Source organism: Bombus vosnesenskii, unplaced genomic scaffold (genome assembly GCF_011952255.1).
Source record: "Bombus vosnesenskii isolate JDL3184/JDL3185 unplaced genomic scaffold, Bvos_JDL3184-5_v1.1 scf7180000013262, whole genome shotgun sequence".
Classification (NCBI taxonomy): Eukaryota; Metazoa; Arthropoda; class Insecta; order Hymenoptera; family Apidae; genus Bombus; species Bombus vosnesenskii.
Window position 1 is genome coordinate 303,082 of NW_022882922.1, and position 22,698 is coordinate 325,779.

At 28.2% G+C, this 22,698-nt stretch overlaps 4 protein-coding genes across 8 annotated transcripts; 1 reads left to right on the forward strand and 3 right to left on the reverse strand.

Moving 5' to 3' along the window:
* Window positions 1–267: 267 nt before the first annotated feature.
* LOC117243014 (protein king tubby) lies at window positions 268–5,356 on the reverse strand. Of its 2 annotated transcripts, none has more exons than XM_033510161.1 (8): window positions 4,472–5,356; window positions 3,858–3,993; window positions 3,704–3,796; window positions 3,454–3,626; window positions 3,218–3,385; window positions 2,797–3,142; window positions 2,570–2,722; window positions 268–2,451 (listed from the first exon to the last, which is right to left on the reverse strand). In XM_033510161.1, exons 1-8 carry the CDS (start codon window positions 4,511–4,513, stop codon window positions 2,318–2,320), a joined length of 1,245 nt encoding a protein of 414 aa, XP_033366052.1. In that variant the 5' UTR covers window positions 4,514–5,356; the 3' UTR covers window positions 268–2,317. The 2 variants fall into 2 exon arrangements, with proteins under 2 accessions (XP_033366052.1, XP_033366043.1); XM_033510152.1 differs by having other exon boundaries at window positions 3,454–3,629; window positions 4,472–5,355.
* A 1,367-nt stretch (window positions 5,357–6,723) lies between these two features.
* Window positions 6,724–10,716, reverse strand: LOC117243007 (transmembrane protein 62-like). The gene is made up of 13 exons (XM_033510139.1): window positions 10,205–10,716; window positions 9,981–10,092; window positions 9,763–9,900; window positions 9,328–9,654; window positions 8,988–9,120; window positions 8,729–8,884; window positions 8,484–8,631; window positions 8,243–8,365; window positions 8,079–8,160; window positions 7,869–7,997; window positions 7,609–7,783; window positions 7,266–7,490; window positions 6,724–7,121 (listed from the first exon to the last, which is right to left on the reverse strand). Exons 1-13 carry the CDS (start codon window positions 10,406–10,408, stop codon window positions 7,088–7,090), a joined length of 1,986 nt encoding a protein of 661 aa, XP_033366030.1. The 5' UTR covers window positions 10,409–10,716; the 3' UTR covers window positions 6,724–7,087.
* Window positions 10,717–11,073: 357 nt separating this feature from the next.
* Window positions 11,074–16,717, forward strand: LOC117242994 (serine/threonine-protein kinase KSP1-like). 4 transcript variants are annotated; one of them, XM_033510128.1, is made up of 9 exons: window positions 11,074–11,256; window positions 11,337–11,347; window positions 12,133–12,207; window positions 12,328–12,528; window positions 12,623–12,787; window positions 12,860–13,009; window positions 13,074–13,176; window positions 13,243–13,494; window positions 13,579–16,717. In XM_033510128.1, the coding sequence occupies exons 3-9, from the start codon at window positions 12,133–12,135 to the stop codon at window positions 14,967–14,969; spliced, it is 2,337 nt and encodes a 778-aa protein (XP_033366019.1). In that variant the 5' UTR covers window positions 11,074–11,256; window positions 11,337–11,347; the 3' UTR covers window positions 14,970–16,717. The 4 variants fall into 4 exon arrangements, with proteins under 4 accessions (XP_033366019.1, XP_033365999.1, XP_033366008.1 ...); XM_033510108.1 differs by lacking the exon at window positions 11,337–11,347; XM_033510117.1 differs by lacking the exons at window positions 11,074–11,256; window positions 11,337–11,347 and adding an exon at window positions 11,569–11,587.
* Window positions 16,434–22,125, reverse strand: LOC117243332 (cilia- and flagella-associated protein 70-like). The gene is given in 21 exon segments (XM_033510709.1): window positions 16,434–16,573; window positions 16,575–16,672; window positions 17,192–17,341; window positions 17,455–17,575; window positions 17,685–17,815; window positions 17,937–18,083; window positions 18,231–18,391; window positions 18,514–18,662; window positions 18,750–18,883; window positions 18,990–19,172; window positions 19,261–19,404; window positions 19,651–19,774; window positions 19,877–20,028; window positions 20,092–20,237; window positions 20,314–20,444; window positions 20,554–20,654; window positions 20,723–20,899; window positions 21,045–21,292; window positions 21,477–21,644; window positions 21,736–21,928; window positions 22,060–22,125. Coding segments are annotated over 21 exon segments (2,970 nt in total). The 3' UTR covers window positions 16,434–16,527.
* Between the last annotated feature and the right edge of the window lie 573 nt (window positions 22,126–22,698).

Sequence of the window (22,698 nt, forward strand, 5' to 3'; positions counted from 1 at the left end):
TTTTTTTTATACATTTAAACTAAGGGAATTAATTACCTGTTCACTAATCTTATCATTCAGTATTGGTGTAAAACTTTCATGTGATCTTTTTCTATTAAAGTCTCTACTAATAAATGTTATGGTCATAAATATTCAACCTTTCAACCATTTTCTACTCCTTTTGTGCCAAGGATTATAATTCCTTCATATCTTTTAAAGAATGATTTATTATATACAAAATTAATGTTCATATAAATCTATTTAAGTTATGGATCTGAAAACAAACCATAAAAAGTTGCAATTTGTATTTATTTTCAGATTGATGAAAATATAATACCCATTGAACACTTCAATTCACAACATTAAACATGATAAGCTAATTACAGATTTTACTTTTTAATGTGTACACGCACACTCACACGCAATTAAAGTATTATCAATACATCTTAAATGCTATTCGGTATTAACATTACTGAAGTAAAAAATAAGTCCAATATGAAATATTACAATTATAAAATGTCTAATTGACATTCTAAATAATATTAATACTGTTTACTTGTATAGTATTTAAATTGGTTTTGCTTTATCTTGATAAAAATGATTTTCCTTTAAGTAGCACCTTTCTTTGATAAAATACACATTCATTTTTTATAAATAGCAGTACTTTATCACAAACAAAACTTAAGATGTATAAAATTTATAAAGTTACAAATTTTCTCCAATACTTCTATAATGTCGTTTTTCGCGTTGCAATTTGTTGCAATTTGTTGCAATTTTACATTTGTTTACATCTCACTTTACTTTTTGTTATTTTATCTTATTTTATTATATATATATGAACATTTAATACCATATATATCTAATTCCCAGCTGCATAAAACACACTAATAAATGATCTTACAAAACTTTAAAATAATAATGAACTTTACCTTTTGTAAATTTGATGAAAATAGTACATCATTATTAAAATGCTTATAAATGTCGAATTCATTGGATGAAGATTTACATAATGAAATAAAAATTGTCAAGTTTTTCTTTGCAATTCCCTAATGTGCAATTAATGTTATGTAAAGGCACAGCATAAAAATATTTTTATCAATGCTTTAATGAATTCATTCTACATTATACATAACTATCAACATATCTTTGGTATTTTTATAAATATAAGGGATTTTATGTCAATGATAACATGTTTTTTGAACAATAAGTTGTATATCAAATAAAAATACTTGATATGTATTTTGAATGATACGTTTAGACAATGATTAACAGATCCATTATAATACGTACACTGAAATTGTGGTTACACTGCTATAGCAATATCTTTGACTAGTGCACTTAGATATTAAAAAATTTTTCACGCAGTGAGATACAATATTATGCACTGGGAGCTATACACAACATATTTTCATGTAAATAAAAACATATTTGTCATTTGTAAGATTATTCCCAATTCTAAGAAAAAGTAATAAATTACATACAAATCCGTTTGCAAATAACTGATCATTTATCTCCTTAATGTCAGTTCTAAAAAACATTGCAGATAAATATTACCTTTAATCTTACTTCTCATATAATTTTTTGTGTTATTTTATTATCATGAGTGTAAAATGTGCTTGATATCTTCAAGCAAAGATATATAGCATAAAAATAACTCGACATATATGTATTCCATATACTTTTGATACAAAGATTCATTATCATCTGTTTAGGCAGTAAATTGTGCAGTGTATCAATATTAATATCATTGTTATAAAATATCGTTTGTGTAAAAACCTGATCATGATAATACCAAAATGTAAACCTTGTAAATACCAGACATTTGATTGCACAAACATAGTTTAAAATATTTCAAATATTGAATAAGAGAGCAAACAATTAATAAAATATAAATTAAAGATTGTACAGTTTGTTTTTAAATTATAATTCTTTACCATGTATATTATTCATCACTGAACGTCTATAGGCAATATTATTATTACAAGTATTAACAATAAAACATTGCATGTGCAATATGAATCGAAATGCACATTATAGCACAATATATTAGGATCAACAACAATACAGTTATAACTGTTATCTTAATCCTTGGGCGCAATGCATCAAATGTGAAATGTATGTTTAGCATTTAAAAACAGTATCTATATATAAGAAAAGTGAACACACGATTTATATCGATTATCCTTACATCAGATATCAATAGAATAGTTATTGTTACGGATATGCTTGTAGAAAAACATCATTACAATCTGTTGATTGTCCATTGCGGATTCTTCTAACCAGTGTAGTTTATCGCCCATAGATGTATAATCATTTTTACGTTCAATTATGAATTATATTATTCACAAGCTAACTTACTATCGAAGCTACTTAAAGCGATGGCAAATGCTTGAAGCGTGCACAATGGAAACCTGTAGTCCATTGTAAAAACATCTTCTGCCACACGGCCAAATTGCATAACAACGTAATCAACTAAAACACAAAATCATAAAGTGATTTTCTTTAATCTACAAAAGTGTGACTATTATAAACTTTCCAAGTATTCTTTCATCTAAAATATTTCCTTATGTCAAAGGCATAAAATACAAACCATCACTATCGTGTACCACTTGAAAATTTTTCACAGACGCTTGAGTTACGCGTCCGTGGAAATTAAGTACATATGACTGTGTGTCATCGTTCCATACAGGAGTCTTATTGTGTAATTCTATTAAGTTGTCCATATTTTTTGTTTTCCATCGTTCTGAGGAAATAAAAAATAAAGAGTAAAAATACTGATTCAATAATATCTGCATTAAAATGATAGTTTATATATACCAAGAAGTGTTTCAGACTCATCCCGTGGACAAATCTCAACTCTTTTTTGATCCGATGTCATTCCCGGGATAATGACAGTCATTTTACGTGGCCCTTTAAATCCTAAAACGTTAGTATCGTATATTACCGCCGCTAATTCTTGTCTGGGATTAAAACGATCGTCTCTTTTATCATCTTTCATTAATGAATATCCATTATCGTATACGGTAAATTGTGTTCCCAGAAGATTTGATCTTAATTTTCCAATATAAGATTCGCCTGCTCTTGAAAGGTCCGTAGGATCGGTAGAAATTAAATAGTTACTTGTTGTACTTTTTTTTCTTTTACGTCCAGCTAGTAAGAAAATCTATAAATGAAAAATATATTGTTTGCGTTTTGTAGATGTATTTGTTCTATAGAGATTTTCTAAAGAATCACATACCTTCTTCCCATAATCACGTTCTAAGTGTAAAAAATAAGTTGGGTAGAGGCCACGGTCCATACCCTTTCTATCACGTGTTATCCTACATTTGTAATGCATTTTTTTATTTGCTGGTTGTAATACAAAATGCTCTATATTCCCTTCCACGTTTCCCTCTAATTCTGGACTCTGAATGATAAATCAATGATACATGTTTTAGATGATATATAATTTTTTTTAGTTAAAAGCAAACTTACTGAAGAATTATTCTCCCTACTGATAAGTGTGCTAGCACCATCTGATGGAGCTACTCTAAGAGGTGAAGGACATGGTAAAGATTCCGAAGGAGAGTGTATATCTATAGGTGACGATTCTTCATCTGCACAATCTGCAGCTTCCATAGTTTGATAAAAACCTCCTTCTGTGCTTACTTCTATGACAAAAATGTGACATTCATATATCTGTTATAGTTACAATTAAATTAAATTAAACATCTAATTAATATACCATGAATTCTTGATTCCACATCCTTATTTTCTGCAAAGGTATTTAAATCTGGGTTTGTATGTGATATATTAAACTGTAATGGCCCATCATATCCTAAGAAAAACAAAAATTATATATTTCATTATAATTAACTTTCTTACCTCATTAAACTTACCTCGAAGCTCTTTGTTTGGATTCATCCATTTTGTAGAATGACTTGTAAGCTGAGTGCTTGATATGTTAGATGCCTGTACCATTCCACCAGCGCCACTTTGTCGTTTTTGTTTCATTTTTTGTGCAATTAATTGCCTCTGTAATTGATAAAATCATTATAACACCAAATGTTTTAGAAAACTGAAATAATAATTTTTAATTGGAATTTATGAATAAGAAATATATATCAAAAACGTGAAAAACATAAAATAAATATATTTTTTCACAAATTCAATGCAAAATAGAATATTTGTTGTCTTGTCAAATCAAATTTCAATAAAAGGACCATTATATTATAATTGCTCTATATACAAATTTATAAATATTTAAATGACCTACTTTCTGTGCATGTATACGTATGCGTGTACATATATATATAATAGTATAATATAATTTGAAATTCCAGCTAAAGAAATAATTTTATTATTTCTGTCTTCCTACAACATGATATGTACTCTAATAACATTCTTTCATCTTTTAAAGTATTACAAATACAAAATACATGATTGTGATTTAAATGAAAATTCAACATTTCAAAATTATCATCAGAAGTATTTAAATCTATTACTTGCGTACCTGCTGTTCGAGTTTCTGTTGTCTTAAATCTAGAGATGTCATATTGCCGACATGTACTAACAAGAACTGTCATATGCGATTGATTTTCACAAAATAATTCAGCTTCTCACGAGAACCAATTTGTTTACGCCAAACATATTTCGTCGTCCGTGGCTACCTAGGCAACCGTACGATGGAAAACCCTAACATATTTTTAGGGAGAAATCTTAGCTCTGTTGGTACTTATGCCGGGGAAAAGTTACAAAAAACTACATGGAAAGGCATCTACAACTATTATAAGTAGTAATAAATCGCGCATTTCCATTCAGCAGAATTAATTCCCGCGCATTTCTTTTTAAAAGCAGTTTAAGAACATTTAAGAAATGAATCTTAAGGAAGCATTTTCGAATTATTTCCTTTATTAACTTTCGAGAATTATTAGATATATTCTTCATTACGTATTCAAATATTAACATTACATAGAATGGTGAAACTTAAATTATGCGATACAATTAGGATAGTTGGGATAGTTTAAAGTCGTAATGTAATCAAAATGAATAAAGTCGAGATGATTAATAAGTAGACCGCGGATTTTTATGCATTTATGAGAAATTTAAAAAGGCAAAAATATATAAAATATCTAAATTAGACTGCTCGCACTATTTAGTAGGTGAAATAAATTTCCACTTAGCTTTTTCTTTGCGTTTATAAAAATATGAATTTGCATAAATATCTGTAGTCTATTCAATAATTATACAATTCTCAAATTAGTCAAGCTATGTATAACATTTATTAACACTTACATGCGTTATTGTGTTGTAAACTTCATAGTATATATTTTACATATTTTTTATATTACTACTCAGTCGAGTGATTAAAGATATATTTTATGTTATGCATTAATTATTTGAAAATAATATTTCTTATCTTTCTTGTAGCAGTTTATAAAATACATTAAATGCTCATACTTCATAAAATAAAGAATTATGATTCCCAATAATTATTAATTTCATAAACTTTTGAAAATTGTTTTGTACAAAACCAAAAAGTACATGAAAACAGGCACTATATTTATTAAAAAGTTGTAGGTATATTGTAAATTAATATTGTGTATACATTTATGAATAATAACTAAAAATGAACTTTCAATCACATTCTTAAAGTTTTCTGAAAATGTATTGGCATATTTATGGAAGAAATTCATAATTATTAATGATTGGGAATCATTGGTCTACTGAGATCACATTTTTACAGTTCTGAGATCATATTTGAGAACAATAACAGTTAGATAGTTTGTAGAAAAATATAGGATAGCAATAAAACCTATTCTTTAAGGAAATATTGATTTGTATTTTAAAAAAGATGTCAATTATCCACACATTGTTTCATTCTCTTTTTGCCTGAACCATCTAAATCAAAATATAATTATATGAGTAAAATATAAAAAGGTATAAAAGAAATTTATAATTAAAGAATTAGGGCTATTTACCTCAGGAAAAATAATACCTTTCATCAATTGAAAATAGTAAAATTATCAATTTTACTTATATTATCTTCAGTTTTTTAAATTAATTTTGCTTCTTATTACATGGATAAAGTTTGGCTGGGCAATATTAACACACAGAAATATATGATGAATTAAATTTTAAAACAAAAATACTTATAAGTTATTGTTTAAGTTATTATTAAAAATTTATGTCTAAAATAAAGCCAGATAGTTTCTTCTATTATATTATATATAAAATATAATGTTATTACGTTTTAATATCATATGTTATTGCAATTTCTTTTTCTTATTTCTATAGATAAACTTTTAATTTAATTTTTAGCTAAAATATAATATGTAGCGTAAAATAAATAATTAAATTTTCTTCTTGTTTTGAATTAAATCCCTTACATAACATATTTTATGCAAATACTTCTGTAAAACAACATGGAAGCATGTTAATAATTGTTATGAACGGAAATTATTTTAAAATTAATTGAAAGAGATAGTTAGAGAGTATTTAAATTAGTCATTCAGAACACATGTTCTTAAATTACTGTTTTGAAAACATTCGAGCACATGCAAATTATTAAAATCAATTTACGGATATTAAATGTGTAAAAAATATTAACAGTCTTTGCTATAACTCCACCAGTTGATAAATTCTTTGGCATTCTCTAAAGGAACTTATTGATTGTAATGTACGATTATAAATAACAATTACAGTTATTTCAATTTTTTTTGATAACGTAAGCAATAAAATTTTTATTTTTTACACTAATCTAGATTTGTGAAATGTATCATAGCTAATTCTGATATACACTATATGATAATGACTTTAAGTTTATATTTACTGGACAAGAAATAAATTTATAATGGCCTATTTCAATTTGATATATAAGAAGTAAGTAAATAAAAATAGACATACATACATATATACGTAGGCGTTGGAAAAAATGAGGAGGGCTTCCTACTATGTGCAACTCTATAAATTTCGTCAAGGCGCCTCCCTAATATACATATATATGTAAATGTATATTTTTATAAATTGACTACATAATATGTACGTGAGGACGTGAAAATATTCCAGCTATATAAAATTAATACTGGTAATTTGCTACACTTTCATGGTAAGTTATATTTTCTATAAACTAACCAAGGGGAGACCATACTTTTGCAGCAGACCTTTATATAAACAAAAAAATCATAATTAATATAAGTAGAAAATATAATAAAAGAAATTTAGCAATAAACTATTACTAAATCCAATAATTCATGGATTAGTAATTTAAATTTCTTAGGATATCTAAATTTTGATATAATACATACCTTAGACATGAATATGGCATTGTATCTACTTGATGCCACAACATGATTGCTAAAAATATACTCCAAGTGCGTAAAGGACATAATATGGTAGCCAATGTTCCATATGCTAGCCAGAAGAAATAAGCCATACACGTTTGCATTATGATTAATAATATTATTGGTAAATATTGTAGGACAAAACAAATCTTAGATAATGGTTTCTCATTTGGTTTAATATTTTGTAACCTGTAAAATCATTAAATTAAATTTTGTTTCATTATGTGTATATTTATTTAGTGATATGCATAAATATAATGCAAGCTGTGACAAAAAGTCTTACCGTTTTGTTTACATTTTGTCTTACCGTTTATCCACTCTATTAGCTAAGATTAGCATCAATGGTAGATGAAAAGAAAATAATTGGAAAAATCCGTAAGCATAAGTAAAAGCACCGGGTAAGAAAGATTTTCCAATAAATGTTCCCCATGCAAAAATTACACCTGTCTGATTTTCTATTACTTCACCAACAGCCCATGGACCTTAAAAGTAAATATTTCGTTTTTGTAAAATTGCATGTTCAACAAATATGATAAATTAATAAATGCTAGTTAATTAAATGCTTACCAACTGTTAAATATAATGTATACAATACTAATGGAAAAAACAGACGATCAACTGTAGATAATATCCATAATTTTCTAACCCATGAATAAAAAAATTGTATTCTGAATCTTGGTCGATGCATCTGTTTCCCTAATTAGGGAAAAGTTCCAATTTTAATTTTCTACTTAACATTAAGAACTTTCTAGCAATATTTAATGAAAGTTTACTCACTCTCACACAATATATGAAGGAAACGAAGTACACACAATGGGATTACTAATAAAACTAATACTGTTCCAAAGAGGAATTGGAACTAGATAAGAAAAAGATTATATCAATACCTAAATTTGCGCAAACAGGAAATTATTTTGTAATATATCTATTAAGCTACTTACAATATTACTAACGTTAGACATAAGTATAAGTCTAGGTAAAACGCGAAATGATAAACGTGATCCATCAAGAGCAAATGGTTGAACTACTGTTGCTTCTCTTTCATCCATGTCGGAAACCCTTACCTGTGATTACTTTTTTTGTTATTAATTTTCAATACACAAAGCGTTATGTAATATCATTAATATTTAGCGTTATAAAGCAAAAAAATAACAAAAAGTAAATGAACATATTTTACTAAACTCGAATAGTATGTATTCCCTTTCTATAATCTGTGGTGTTCCATCTCAAAACATAGAGTGGTCCTTTAACATGTTCACATTCAGACCAAGGTTCATCATCTAACTGAACCTCGACAATCTTTATTAACGCTATCGAGAATGCCAATATCCTACAAAAACAAGAACGTGTAACGATAAAAATCAAGAATAATATACAATATTTAAATATAAGAAAAAACATACACTTCATTGTAGAAAAATATTTACCTAATATGTGTAGATTTAATAACAGATATTATATTCTCTTTCCTGGGCATTGTATACAAAGCATGTTTAGGATTAGTTATTAGTACTACAGGCCATTCTTTGTGTTTTACATCAATGAACGAAAATTGACCATGGTCAATTGCTCCTAAACGATACCTGAAAATAAACATAAACAAATATTACAATCATTTATAACTTAATATAACAAATAAGCGAATGTGCTTCTTATTATAATGAATATAAAGTACAAATAGTTTACATTCTGTTATCTTTCCAATCTGCTAACTCTAATTCAAGGAATCCTCCTCGTTGTAGAGTGTACATATTAGGTACTGCTCCGCCAAGCGTATGATAATGTCCACAAAGATATACCATACTTTCTTTATGTTTGCCTGAAAGTATATTTTAGAATTTCTCTAAAAATTATACTTTTAAAATAATATGTATTATCATTGAAAATTTTGGAATCATACATCATTCTGCACAAACAAATTAAAGTAAAATTAGAATTTCAAGATTTTACTTATTGAAACAATAATAAAATAAGTTAATAATCCAATATGTTTAGATGTAAGAGTATATATTTTGTTAATTATTACCTATGATATTTCTAATGCTGGTATTAGTTTGTGATAGTATGCAGGATGTGGGATAATGACCAAACCATATTATAAAATCTGCATTATTATCCTTGGACTTATCTACTAAATTGTATATACTTTTAATTTCATGCTCATCTAACATGCCAACAAAATTGAATGGTCTTCTCGGGCCAGGTTTTAAGCAAGCATCTATTGCAATAAATGTATAATATTTTGAACCAACATTTATGGTATACATATAAGATCTTGGGTGCTTCTGTCCTTGAATAGAATAGTTTGAATAATAATTATTTTTTGATTCAAGACTTAATACATTGAAATTATCTGAAATAAATTTAAATAATATAATGTAAATAATATTATATATTTTAGCATATAATTTTTTTTAATAAAAATTGGTCTTAAAAATGTGTACTATGTTATTATCCCTACCATGATTGCCTCTCACATCTAACCACAAAGTCTTTCTGGTAACTGCAGTATCATCTAAAACACGCTTATAATATTTCCATTCTTCCAATATTTGCTTTGATCCCATTTTATCCTTGGCTTTTGCATCTGTGAGATCACCTGTTGAATCATTCATTATTTTATCCATAGTATAAAATTTATTTTATAAAAGAATATTATTAATATCAAATGAAATTTACCTGAAGCAAGAACAACAGTAGGTTTAATACTGCTCACAGTAACATTACAAAATTCCTTTAGCTCTGTTATTCTAAATGGATCTTGAAATATGCTTATATGTATATCTGATATCTAAAAAGATTTAAGGCATAAATAACACTGATTCAGAAATCAACTAAAGGCAGACACAACTTACTTATGTATAATTCCTAAATACACAAATATTTTTATGAGAAATACAAACCTGTAAAAACCACATTAGCTGGTCAAAAGATTCTCCAATATCATAAAATTTTGGCTCTGACCATCCTTTTTTCACATCCTTGTTATGCAAAGTATCATCTAGTATATGATTATCAACATTGATCAGATCAGCAACATTTGCTACAAATATCGATAACATTAGTACAAAGACTAGGAGGATTACGGTGGATTTCGTTATTTTCATTTCTAAAGGGACTCCTTAAATGCTTTACACGACAATTTTCTTATCAGAGCCGACCACGTTCTATGTACTTTCAATGTTTACAAATTCTATATGTTAGGTTATAGTTTGAGATACATATGACATCTGGAATGACACGGTTTATAGAGACCGGAAAATAATTTGGAATTTGAATTTTTCATAGTTTCACAATTTGCCGTGATCGATTGACAATTATATATCACAATATAATCACAATCAAGTATCTGATCATTGTAAAGCATCGAAGAAAAGAATTGACATGTTCTGCGCATGATAGATTTTAGCAGTGATGCTCATGAAACATTTATTATGGTTAGCTTTGTGTTTCTTTTATTGCGTATCTACCTTGATACGTCACGATTATGATTGCGAATGTTCTAACATTTTAGCGCGAATTTTAAATCTTATAAGATTCTGATGGCTCATGTTATTATAATTTATATTTAATAACACATGTTACATACAAATTGCATTAATATATATGTATATAACTTTTATAGCTACATATATATCGAGGTCTTTTGAAGATTCAACATGTTTATAATAAAGTATGTAATAAAAATATGCTTTATGGATAAAATGTAAAATTAAAGGTGACGATGAAAACCACTGCAACCATCACCACTAATAATTTTCTTATTCGAGCGAGAACAAATCCGTGAGCGCTGTTCGTGAGTGTATGTGCGGTGTCAATGTGTCCCTGTAGGAAAAATAAGGGTAGTGCTCAACAGTGACATATGTGGCTGATTTTTAATTGAAGCAACGCAACGCTCTCCTTCGTGATGTTCTAATTTTTATTCTCTTGACACTATTTGCAGCTACTTGCAACCGTACGTCTTGTTTTAATTCTTTTTAACGTATATTATTATTACATATTATATGTTCGATTCATTCCATTTTTACGTTTCAGAGAAACGGATTGTACATTTGTATAACCTAATTTTATATAAATGATAGCTTTATTAATATGCCGACTTTATGCAGAAATCTTTGTGGTCGTGCTGATTTCCTTAATTTATATAAACTGACAAGGATATATGTGAATGTCTATATATAGATAAGCTCACCTTTAAAAAGATTAGATTTTTTTAATGGCTTGAAAAGGTTGAAATCGATTTTAAATTTAAGCCGTCGAGTAGGAAATAGTTTGGTTAATACGATGTATAATAGTTGTTAATTAACTTATGGTTAATCTTTTATTGATAATAAAACTTATATTTTCTTATAAATTGGTTCCACGCATACAGAGCGGAAGAATATGATAAATGTAAAATATAAATCTTTTTCATATAATAAATTGCGTATGATCAATCGTAATATTTAATTGAAGGATGAGAAATTCGGAAGTGAAGTTCCTTTTGAAGTAGAGCAACGAAACGTGACACGAATATCTACTTTAGTACTTAAAATGCTTGACTTATTACGGTTAATCTATCGAACTTATAGCGTTTGTTATTCGCTTAATTTCTACTTTATACGACCTTAAATTAGTTATGTTAATTCCTATGTAAATTTATATAAAATTCAATATTACTTTTCTTATTTTTACTAATTTTATTTGTAAAAAAGGGGAAGTGAGAAATAGTATAGATATTTGAAATATGAAACATGTTAATATAAATAATTATATCACTTTTAAAAAGCAGATGATTATCAAATGAAAAATGTTTCTATCTATTTTGATTTTTTGAAAAATAATATTTCAGATGGCATCTAGTGCACTCGAAGAAAAGATCAATAAAATTCGGCAACAAAATGAAGAAATTAGGAGGAGATACGAGGTATACACTTTATGCTTCAATATTGCATTATATATGTAAAGCAAGTCTATTCCTTGACTGTGAGGTCAAAATTAAATAAATATACACTTTATGTTTCACAAATCATTCTTATTGCATTAGGAAGTTGAAGAAGATAAAAAAAATGCAGCCAAACTGAATGCTTTGGTGCAAATGGTACCATCAACAGATTGGCCAGAAAGGAAAGAACCACCAGAGTTTTCAAATCCTCCTAAAACCAAACCGAAATCAACCAAAGAAAAATATGAATATACATTGCAATCTCATGGTGGGGAAGGGAAAAAAATTCACTCTTTTGCTCAGGTATTAATAGAATTTATTTTCTACTGTGTTAAATTTAACATATGTGTGTATGAATATATTTTTTTATTAATTATGAGAATGAAATATCATTTAGGGAGAAGGACCACCACCGGATCCTAAATATAATTTTTTGGCAGATTCTGAAAGGGAAGAACCTACTATAGAATACACAAAAGAAAATAGTGGGAATAGGTCTCATCATAAAGCAACAAGAGGGAGTTTCAGAAAAAAGATTAGTGGAAGAGAGGGTAATCAGAAAGTATGTAATAATATTTTATTTATAAATTTAATTAATTATATCAAATGTAAGAGACTTCATTTTTATACATAGGATATTAAACCAAACAAAGGAAATTACAGAGATGAATCTCAACCAGGATATGATGCCTGGAGAGCAGAAAGGAATCGTATCGACGAGGATCGTATTAGTAGACAAAGAACTGCAGAGGGAAATTGGCGTCGAGAATGGGATAATGATAAAGTAATAAATAATTATTTTCTTATGGATGAAGCAATATCAGATTGATAAATTGTTAAAATTGTAGGTTCATATCATAGATGATGGAATAAAAAAATCATCAAGGCCTACATTAGGAGACTTTACGAAAAAAGATCATAAAGATTCCGACCGGAAATATCATGCTAATAGTATGTTCAAATGTTATTATTAAAGTTTCATATTTTATGAAGATATTGTTGAAATATTGTTTTTAGATAATGAATATGTCAATTACACTCGCGGTGGTGGTCATCGTGCTCATCGTGGTTCAACAAAGAATTTTTATAGTAACTATGAAAATCGGTCTCATAATACCTATGATCAACATAGGAATAATACAGCAGCATCAGCAAAAACTTCTGTTTCTCCAACTTCTGAAGAAAGAACTGTTATTGCAACTGATAAGAGTATCAAGGTTACAGTAAATCAAAGCAATTTGATAAAAGGACCAGTGATGAGCGTAAAAGGTATTGTAAAAAATGTTATGTAAATCTAGTTTTTGAACAAGTGTGTTAAATATAAATTTCCTAAGATATAAATGTAAATTTTAGTGAATTCACCAAGCATAGCTGGAACGGGAAGAGTTGGGCCACGACAAAGAACTCGTGTAACGTACAGTCATTCAGATGTTGACGTTCCTCCGTCCGAAGGTGAACCTTTCTTTCGCCAAAAGTCATTTGAAGATAAGTCGAAAGGAACTTATTTTAATAATCAAAAGTTCTCTAATTTGAAGAGGTCTCATTCGCAAAAGAAGAAAGAGAACGAGACAAAATATCAGTACCATCAAAGGAAAGATATAAAGAAGGAAGATAGCGATGGAAATTCATACAAGCATTATGATAATGAATTTAAATCTTACACACAGAAGGATCAACAAAGATCTTATTCTAGTAAATCACCAAAGCTTTCGAGAGGAAATATGAAGATAACAAAACACGATTCTTCAAGTGTAAATGCTTCACAGAAACGCGATGCTGAAGAGTGTTCAACTTCTGATCAAGTAAAACTTGAACAGAATTTTGAACCGAATATTGAACATAATAGAGAACAAAATCCAGAACAGAATACTGAACATGATATAGCAGAGGATAGTAACACATTACAGGAAACTAAATCTGAAGCAAATGAAAGTTTTAATATGGAAAATGTGCAATCGAACATTGAGAATGACATTACGAAAAAAGTGTCGTCAACGAAAGATGGAGAAACTGAAAAAATTTTTTTTACTTCGATATCAGGTACAGATAATCCTGAATACATCGCTGAAGATAGTATGAATAAAAATAATGTTGAAGATAAAGAAGCGTGCTCAGATTCTCTTGCAAATAACGTAACAGAAGATTTGCAAAAAAATAGTAATACGTCTTCCGAGGTATCGGTTCCAGATAATGTTCAGTCTAATGAGGAACTTATGCCAAACGCAAGTAATGAGGTATTAAACAATATTGTTGCGAAAAATACTACATTTTTACATGAAGATGATCAACAATCATCGGAACAAATTACAAAGCAGCTTGTAAACGACGACTGTGATAATATTGAAAGCGAAGTTACGGTGCAACGAAGTACAGAGGAAGTAACAGATAATTCTGTTTCTTTGTTCGAAGATAAAACATGTTCTGTGATAGAAAGTAATAATCAGTCGGTATGCAATAATGAGTTAGTACAGGAAGAACAGTTAGTGCAGAAAGAAACATTGAATATAGAAAAGCAAACGGATCTTGTTTTAGAAAACAAGACTGAATCACCTAATCAAAATTTAGAGGATGCTCTAAATTTTTGCGAAATAAAATCTGAGAACTCTCTTAGTCCTGCAAATGTGGAAGAAGATTTAGTAGAAGATACTAAAGAGAAAATTGAGAAAATGAAGGACGAGAAAGAGGAAAAAGTGAATGAAGAAAATGAAAAAACATATTGCAATAAAAACAGTACCAGTTCTTAATAACACGTGTACAATAACGTAGTTATACTGGTACTTTTTGATGTTAGAAACATTTCTAATGCTCATTACGACTAAAAATATTATGTTAACATACAATTAGGAACAAATTTTATGAAAATGCTAACTACTGAAAATTTCTTTTAGTCATTAGAAATTAGATTATTAATTTTCAGTTTATGATTTTAAAGTATTTTACAGCAATAAAAGTAAGTGCATTTTAACTGGTCAGTTCATCAGCGTTAAAAAATTTGAAACATTTATTTTTAAATTTTTTAATCTTTTTGGCAAAGTATCCGAAAGACATTTTTTAAAATAACGCATTTTCGAATCATTATAACCAAGTGATCATACTTGCGCACAATCGTTAATGTTATTTAATTAATCCTTTGCGGATTTACATTTGAATATTTTTTGCGGTAACATTACTTCTTTTAACAACTCTCCTGTAATTGTCACAAGGCCTGCCGGATGGGTTATTAATTAGTGAGTTTATTAGTAGGCTCCAGATAAAAAAACACTCTCCTTTGCCTTTTTCTTTATTTCTCTTTTTTTTCTTCGTAATATTACAGCATCACAAGTCACATAAATAATGTTATTTTTGTTAAAGATCCAAGTTTAATCTTTGTTTTTTTATTTTTTTAGAAAAGTAAAAAACCGCAAAGGATTAGCGCACTAAAAGTTAATCACTACAGTTCTTTTACAATACATAGAAATTGACAAGGCCGTGACTCGTATTTCTTGATATTTTATATCAAATTTTACGACAATAGAATACTGACATCTGTTCAGATATTCCGCTCGAATGATATTTTTATAATTGGCTATAGCAATTAATTATATATTGGAGATTGATATATATGTATACAGAGGAAAAGTCGTATACTTCAATATTTCAAGAGCTGTTGATTTAGAAAGGAAGAAAAAAAAAAAAAAAAGAAAAAGCAATCGTTTATAACATTCTAAATATTATAACATTAAAAGATAGGCTATATTTATTTATCTTTAGTCAAAAGCAATGTTATGTTACTTTATAGTTTATATAATTTATTTGCATCTTTTTACTAAAAGATTATTTATTGCACGTTTCCTTTTTTTATTATTATATAATATTTTGTTACATGCTTGCTTCATGTTTTATTTTTCATTTATGAGATGAGATATTAACAAATTAGTTGAAAGATGCACCGCTAAATACTAAATAAGAAGAAAGAAAAACAATAGAATTGGATTTCTAGTAGTTCAAAGAGGGAAATAATTCATAAAACACACAATTGTTTATTTTTTATATTGTTGGTTAAACAAGAAATGTGGTTATATGTTTATTTGTAATTCTTTATTCGATAAAAAGTTAATGAAGTCTAAGATTTATGAAGTATATGTGATAAACTGTAATGACCAAAATTATAAACGTTGATAGAATGATTTTAGTTACTTTTTATTAATTATATTCGTTTTCTTTTTTTGTTATTTTAATTATTTCCACCGATTAAAAATAAGTGCCATTGTAATCCTTCATTTTACGAGTTCGTGTCTTTTTTTTAATTTTGTTTAGGTGCCATTAGTTTTCAAATCGTTCCTCAAACCCCTCTGTGCTATGATCTTCCATCATTGGCTTGTTTCAAATTTGGTGGTGCGTAATCCAAAGCTTTCATCAGATTCGTTATTCTCAGCCACAGTTTTCTATCTTTAAGATTATTCTGATACTTAAAAAAAAAAAGAAAAAAAAACAATAAAAATTGTTAGTAAAATTTTGTTGTCTCTTTTCCCTTAGTCATATAAAAAGTTACCTGTTGACAAATTTGTAAAAATAAAAATGCGTTTGAATTATGAGGTTTTTTAATAAAAAACCTCATAAGATTTAGATTATTTAGAGCTTCATTTTTTAATTTCGTTGTAAAGAAATTAATTCGACTTTATCGCTGCTAGGCTATAATGTTTTATGGTCTATGGATTGCACAATTTTAAAACTTGTTTATAACTAAAAAACTAGAGAGAACATCTAGAAAAAACTAATTTTAATTAATTCTGTGGATTCTAAACATTCATTTGAACTATCAGAAGTTAAAAAATTGTCTAGTATTGGCTGTGCTATGACAATTCTTAAGGTTCAATGGAATTATCATTGTAAGTATTTACAAATAATTAAGAGATTTCCACTTTATATGATAATATATTATAACACTTTAGTAAGTTTAAAAAAATATACCAAAATATAAATTTACTTTGATCATTTCCGTATAGCATTGCGCAAACTCGTCGTATCTTTCAAGCGTCATATTTAAAAGGCATAAATAGCCCCACACATCCACATTGTGATTATTAATCCTATTTGCTTCAGACAGAGACATTTCTGCCTCGTGAAACTGGTTCAACTGAAACAAAATATGTCTGTTACAAAAAAGATTTATAAATTTTGGCATATAACGACACTATTCACAATTGATTGATTATAATATAAGATAATATTAAAACAATTATTTCTTACCTCATAACAACTGATACCAACTCCTAGCCAAGTTAGACAAGTTGGTGAGGATTTGCATGCGCTCAAAAAAATCTTTCTTGCGCGATCGAAATTTCCAGTATCGTAATAATAATATCCCAATCTGATATTATTTGAAAAAGATTATATGTATTACTTAAAATGTATTACATTAAAAATACATTGACTTATTTATTATTACTTGAAATTTATAGGATGATTGCTATTATTACCTAACTTCCACTAAATGTAGATCATCAGGTCTATCAAATAGCATATGTGCAAATTCGTAGCATTCTATTGCTTTTTCTGTGTTTCCTATTTTGAAGTAACAATGGCCCGTTAAACTACTGACCGAATAATCCTGGATAGACAAATTGAGAGGTATTGAAAAATCTGTCATAAACATTATTGGAATTATATTCCGTTTATAAAATATATCGTTGTGATTTAACTTTTGTATTTGATAATTGAAAGATATAGACCATTCCATAATCGCATCGAATTTCTTCTAGATGCGATAATGCATTCTCGTATTTGCCAGACATATAATGTTCTACTGCCATGTAATATAGAACGTGCATGGATCGACCGGAATTTTCCATTTCCTGTGCTAACGCGAGTGCTGCTAGCTGGAATCGTTTAATTTATGCTTTCAAAGATACATTAGTATGTAAAGTACTTTCTATTGCACTTTTTTATTTATTGTATTCAATTATTTTTACCATAGTAAAACAATACGTAGTAAAATTACGAATTTTATATTAAAAATCGTTTACCTCACAAAAGTTCAGTTTTAGTAAAAATGTTGTAACCATTATATACACATTATCATTGGGACAGTGAATCGTGGTCCAAGAAAGTGGTTCTTGATCTAGTATTATTGTACGAGATTTGTCTTGCATACATTTCTTTGCAATACGAAGCGTAAGATCTACTCCTAAATAATATTAGATGTATTTTCAGTTACTTGTATTGTTTTGATTTTTTCATTTCAGTTTTTTCTTTATATTTTTCTTTACCAACAAGAAATAATCGCAAGAAGATAAAGAATTTTCGTACCTGGATAGTATTCTGTTCGTATAAAAAAAAGATGTAAAATAGTCCAGCCTTCAAAAAATCGTGGATATAAATAAGTGATAGCTCTGAGAAAAATCTCAGTTTCTTTGTATTCTCTATTTTCAAAAAGAATCATCGCATACACTAATAATCTGAAACCGTTATAATTTACGATCACGTATCTTTATTTTATGTTTATATTAATAACGAGTTGTAATGGATAATGGTGTTTTACATACGCCATTGCATGTTGATGATTTAAAGTGATTGCTTCTAAGCAACATTCTTTTGCACGTTCGATGTCACCTATTTTCTTAAGAAATATGGCATATTGTGTCCAAGGATGCGGGTCAGTTTTATTCGATGCTATTACCTGATGACAAGAATTATAGATTTTAGATATTAAAAGCATTTAGAAAGATGTCTGTTTCATTGAAATTACTTAATTTTTTATATTACAATTGAAAAAGATGGTTTACTTTTGTATAATAGTCTCTAGCCTCTTCGAAATTTCCAAGCTCATAAGCTTCTTCAGCATAGAAATATACCAGCTTCAGGTTTAGGTCGTTTTCCAAATCTTGCGTAAATCGGCATTCGAGCATTTGATTTATGGCAAGATGCATTTGTTCCACTAAATATGTGTATACAGAGCAGATAAAATTCTGTGAAAGTTTTAGATAATGTAATTAATTAAATTCAACAACCCAAAAATTTTTCTATTAAGAAGACAGGAAAATATAGGAGCTGTACATGAGATTCCTTAGAATCGATTAAATTTTTAGGCATTTTGAATTTTTGATCTATCAGGAGGGGAACTTTCATTCTCAATGTATTGCGTACAGATAAGTATACTCCAGTTTTGTAAAGGTATTGAGTGAAACACGTTAACTCGTCCTGAAATGTATCAACTTCCCTTTGATTACTGAAGTATATTTAAAAAATATTTTTATAATACATTACCGATTCTGGATCGAAGCAATATTTTTCTTGTGGTTTCTCCCCTTTACTATTCAATTTTTTATTCTCGTCACAAAAATCCTAGCTTAAAAAACATAAAGAATTCATTAATTATAGAATATATTACATTTTAACAATAAAAATTCATAAATTATATATAGATTATATTGATCATTTTCATACTCGATAACATTCTGTGAGGACTTGCGCCAATTTTTGAATGCAGTGCATGTACTGCGCTTCCGCTACGTCAGCAGAATATACATAATGTTGTTTCTTTTCCGATTTAGGTATCATATCATTTATTCTAAAGTAATATTAAACAAGGATAGCTTATTAAATTTCTCTTTTGAAATGATGGAACTTGTAATCGAATGGGATGAAAATAGGTTAAAATTACAAATCTTACAAGTTTGTGAAATCCTTTTCGATTCTACAAGCGACCAGAGGTTCGTAAAGTTCTATTTCAATTACTATGATTGTCGGCTCTCCATTCTCTATAGTAATTGGTTCATTTGCTTTTTGTGCTGTTTCAGTTTCCGATTGAATCGATTGCGTGTTCTAAAATCAAATATTTCTCTATTAATATTATTTTTACTAATATCGAAATATTGTATGTTTTACCTTTGATGTTTTACTTCTTTTATCTTTCTCTTTCACTTCTTTGCGTTGTGTTCCTGTACTAAAAATATTTTGCTCGAGCCCTACTTTTTCAGATATGTCTGACGGATTGAAATTATACAATTGTCCTATGACTCGACAATTTTTTCCTGTGTAAGCATCATTTTTAACGTATCAAGAATTTAGCAATAAAGTGTTTGTATATTGTAGAATGATAGAATTTACTGCCTGGAAAAAGAAGTTCGGAGACATCGACGTAGCATTGATACAGCTGTGTTGTAAATGATGAAGCGTTTTTCGATTTCGTCGGAGAAGTTTTCCCCGTTATTTCAAATTGAAAAGGCCAATATTTGTACCTTCAGAGAAATCATTCGTAATTAATATTTTTATGATAAAATAATTATATAATATGAATATTAAACTATTATTATGTATTTTCATAAAAGATATTTAAATATTTATTACTTTCTAATATGATTCCGCATCGCTTCGATTCCACTCTCCCATAAGATACACCGATTCAAGGAATTCCATTCTATTCGTGGCATATCTTCGCATATTTTCTTCTACAAAATGGATAATGATAATAGTTAATAAACAACACAACTAACATCATGCAAAAGTAAGCCGGTACCGCTAAGTCAATCTGCTTATTAAATTTATTTTTCACTCCCATAAAGTCGCAGTCTAGTTTGTATTTAGATAACTGAGCTCGATTATCTATATGACGTAAACTGTTCCATCGTTTTGTTCTCTCGATGTCTCGATACTTCATCCAAAGACCATGATCGAAAATTATGGTTTCTGGAACCTGAAACGAAACACAAATGTCACAAAATATTTATATACAATCTTCTTTATTGACTAAGTTCTTTAGCGCTCACCGGATATTACAAAATAAGCGAGTATGATAGAGGAATGTCTACAGTTTTTACCATCTTGCTCATTATAAGTACCTCGTTATTAATATACGCTATCGTGCCAGCTTTGTATTGAAGACTTTCTGTGAAAATTTCTGGTACATTATACATGCTCTCGATGGTAACGTGAAGAAAGTTCATTGCTTCGTTTGGTTGAAAAATCGGTACATGATCTTGCAAAGCTGTTACCGTAAGACGCGGAAGATTCTGCCACGAAATTAATTCACCATCAAAGGAAAAGGTAGGTGTTTCTAAAATTAGCTTCTCGGTGAAATTGTTTCCCCCTAAAATTTTTAAATTTTCTTACTTCAATTTAGCTCTAATTTTGCAGGGAAAATAATTTTTAATTTGTTGAATTAGTCGATGCTTGAATTTTTTAATTTGAGAAATCTTTAATTTAAGAGCATCGGAGAAAATTTGAACTTTATAAATTTTTAATTTCTATAATTTTGAAATTATGTTACTCACCTAATATTATTGGCATCAAATCGAAATTACATATCCATAATAACTGTGGTGTGGGAAGTGCTGCAGATTTTGTACTGAATATTGATTTTTTCTTAACTTCATTTTTGTTAACTTCATCTGATGGAGTTTGTGCTTCCATCGCGTCGTTTATGATTTGGACAGTTTTTACTATGTATAAACGTGCAGTTATTAATATTAAAAGGCAGACAGGATTATTATATAATAAATAATTAACTGAGCGATATAAATTAATATTTACTTAGTACAGGAATTGATACAACTGAATTAACCATTTGTTTATCTTTTAAAGTAACTGGCAAATTAACAGAGAAATCGATAACATGAATTGTGTTGTCTTTACAATCCGATTTGATTAATGTTGGATTACTTTCGCCCAAGATAACACCATTATGTTCTACTGTGATTGATATGTTCGTGTCTTCCTTTCTTATCTAAATTTTTAAATAATAAATTATTAAATTATTAATAATATTTACTTATGATCAACGATATAGATACTTAAAAACTATAAACAAATTTTTTATATTATAAAAAAATCTTCTCCTTTTGCCACGAAACTTACGATATTTTCGATGGTACGTATAATTAACTTGATATTTTTTTCGCCCATTGAAATCCACTCCTCCATTCTAGGGGAAAATATTTTTATAAACCTTTAATATTAATAATCAACGTGAAGATATCACTTCAATTCAGTGTTTCAGTTGTTTTATAAAAAAAAGAACGAAGACTTATGAAAAATCGTAATTAAAAAGATGGATCGTAGTATAACGTTTTCAAAATGGTTAATATAAATTTTTATTGATACTTCGAAATTTTTATTATAATCTTTAATATAATGTAATATTTTATATTATATTATAAAATAATATATTCCAATTATTTGACGTAAATAATATTTGTAATATCGTTATCTAAATGAACAATAGTGAATTTTGGTCTGTTTGAAATGGAATCATTGCCATCAGCAATGTATTCCTTTCTTCTCTCAATAAAATTTACTTATAATTTTCTTCCTGCAACTTCTTGTAGAAGAGTTGGTGAAGTAAAAAACATTATTAAATTCCCATACAATCTTTCCTTCTGTAGATTTATGTGGTTTTAAAAACTTAGTTTTTGGTAGAACTCGATACATAATACTATTTCTCTTATATCACATTTTATTGTATTAACAGTTGTGTATAGGGACGAGTGTTTGTTC

Coding starts and splice junctions, on each gene's coding strand:
- LOC117243014 (XM_033510152.1), bottom strand. CDS start 4,513: ATGACATCTCTAGATTTAAGACAACAGAAACTCGAACAGCAG. Junction 3,386..3,453: donor GTAGGGAGAATAATTCTTCA/GTAAGTTTGCTT, acceptor TTTATCATTCAG/AGTCCAGAATTAGAGGGAAA. Junction 2,723..2,796: donor TGAGTCTGAAACACTTCTTG/GTATATATAAAC, acceptor TTATTTCCTCAG/AACGATGGAAAACAAAAAAT.
- LOC117243007 (XM_033510139.1), bottom strand. CDS start 10,408: ATGAAAATAACGAAATCCACCGTAATCCTCCTAGTCTTTGTACTAATG. Junction 8,366..8,483: donor AGGGAATACATACTATTCGA/GTTTAGTAAAAT, acceptor AAGTAATCACAG/GTAAGGGTTTCCGACATGGA. Junction 7,491..7,608: donor GCTAATAGAGTGGATAAACG/GTAAGACAAAAT, acceptor ATGATTTTACAG/GTTACAAAATATTAAACCAA.
- LOC117242994 (XM_033510098.1), top strand. Junction 12,529..12,622: donor AAATTCACTCTTTTGCTCAG/GTATTAATAGAA, acceptor AATATCATTTAG/GGAGAAGGACCACCACCGGA. Junction 13,495..13,578: donor ACCAGTGATGAGCGTAAAAG/GTATTGTAAAAA, acceptor TGTAAATTTTAG/TGAATTCACCAAGCATAGCT.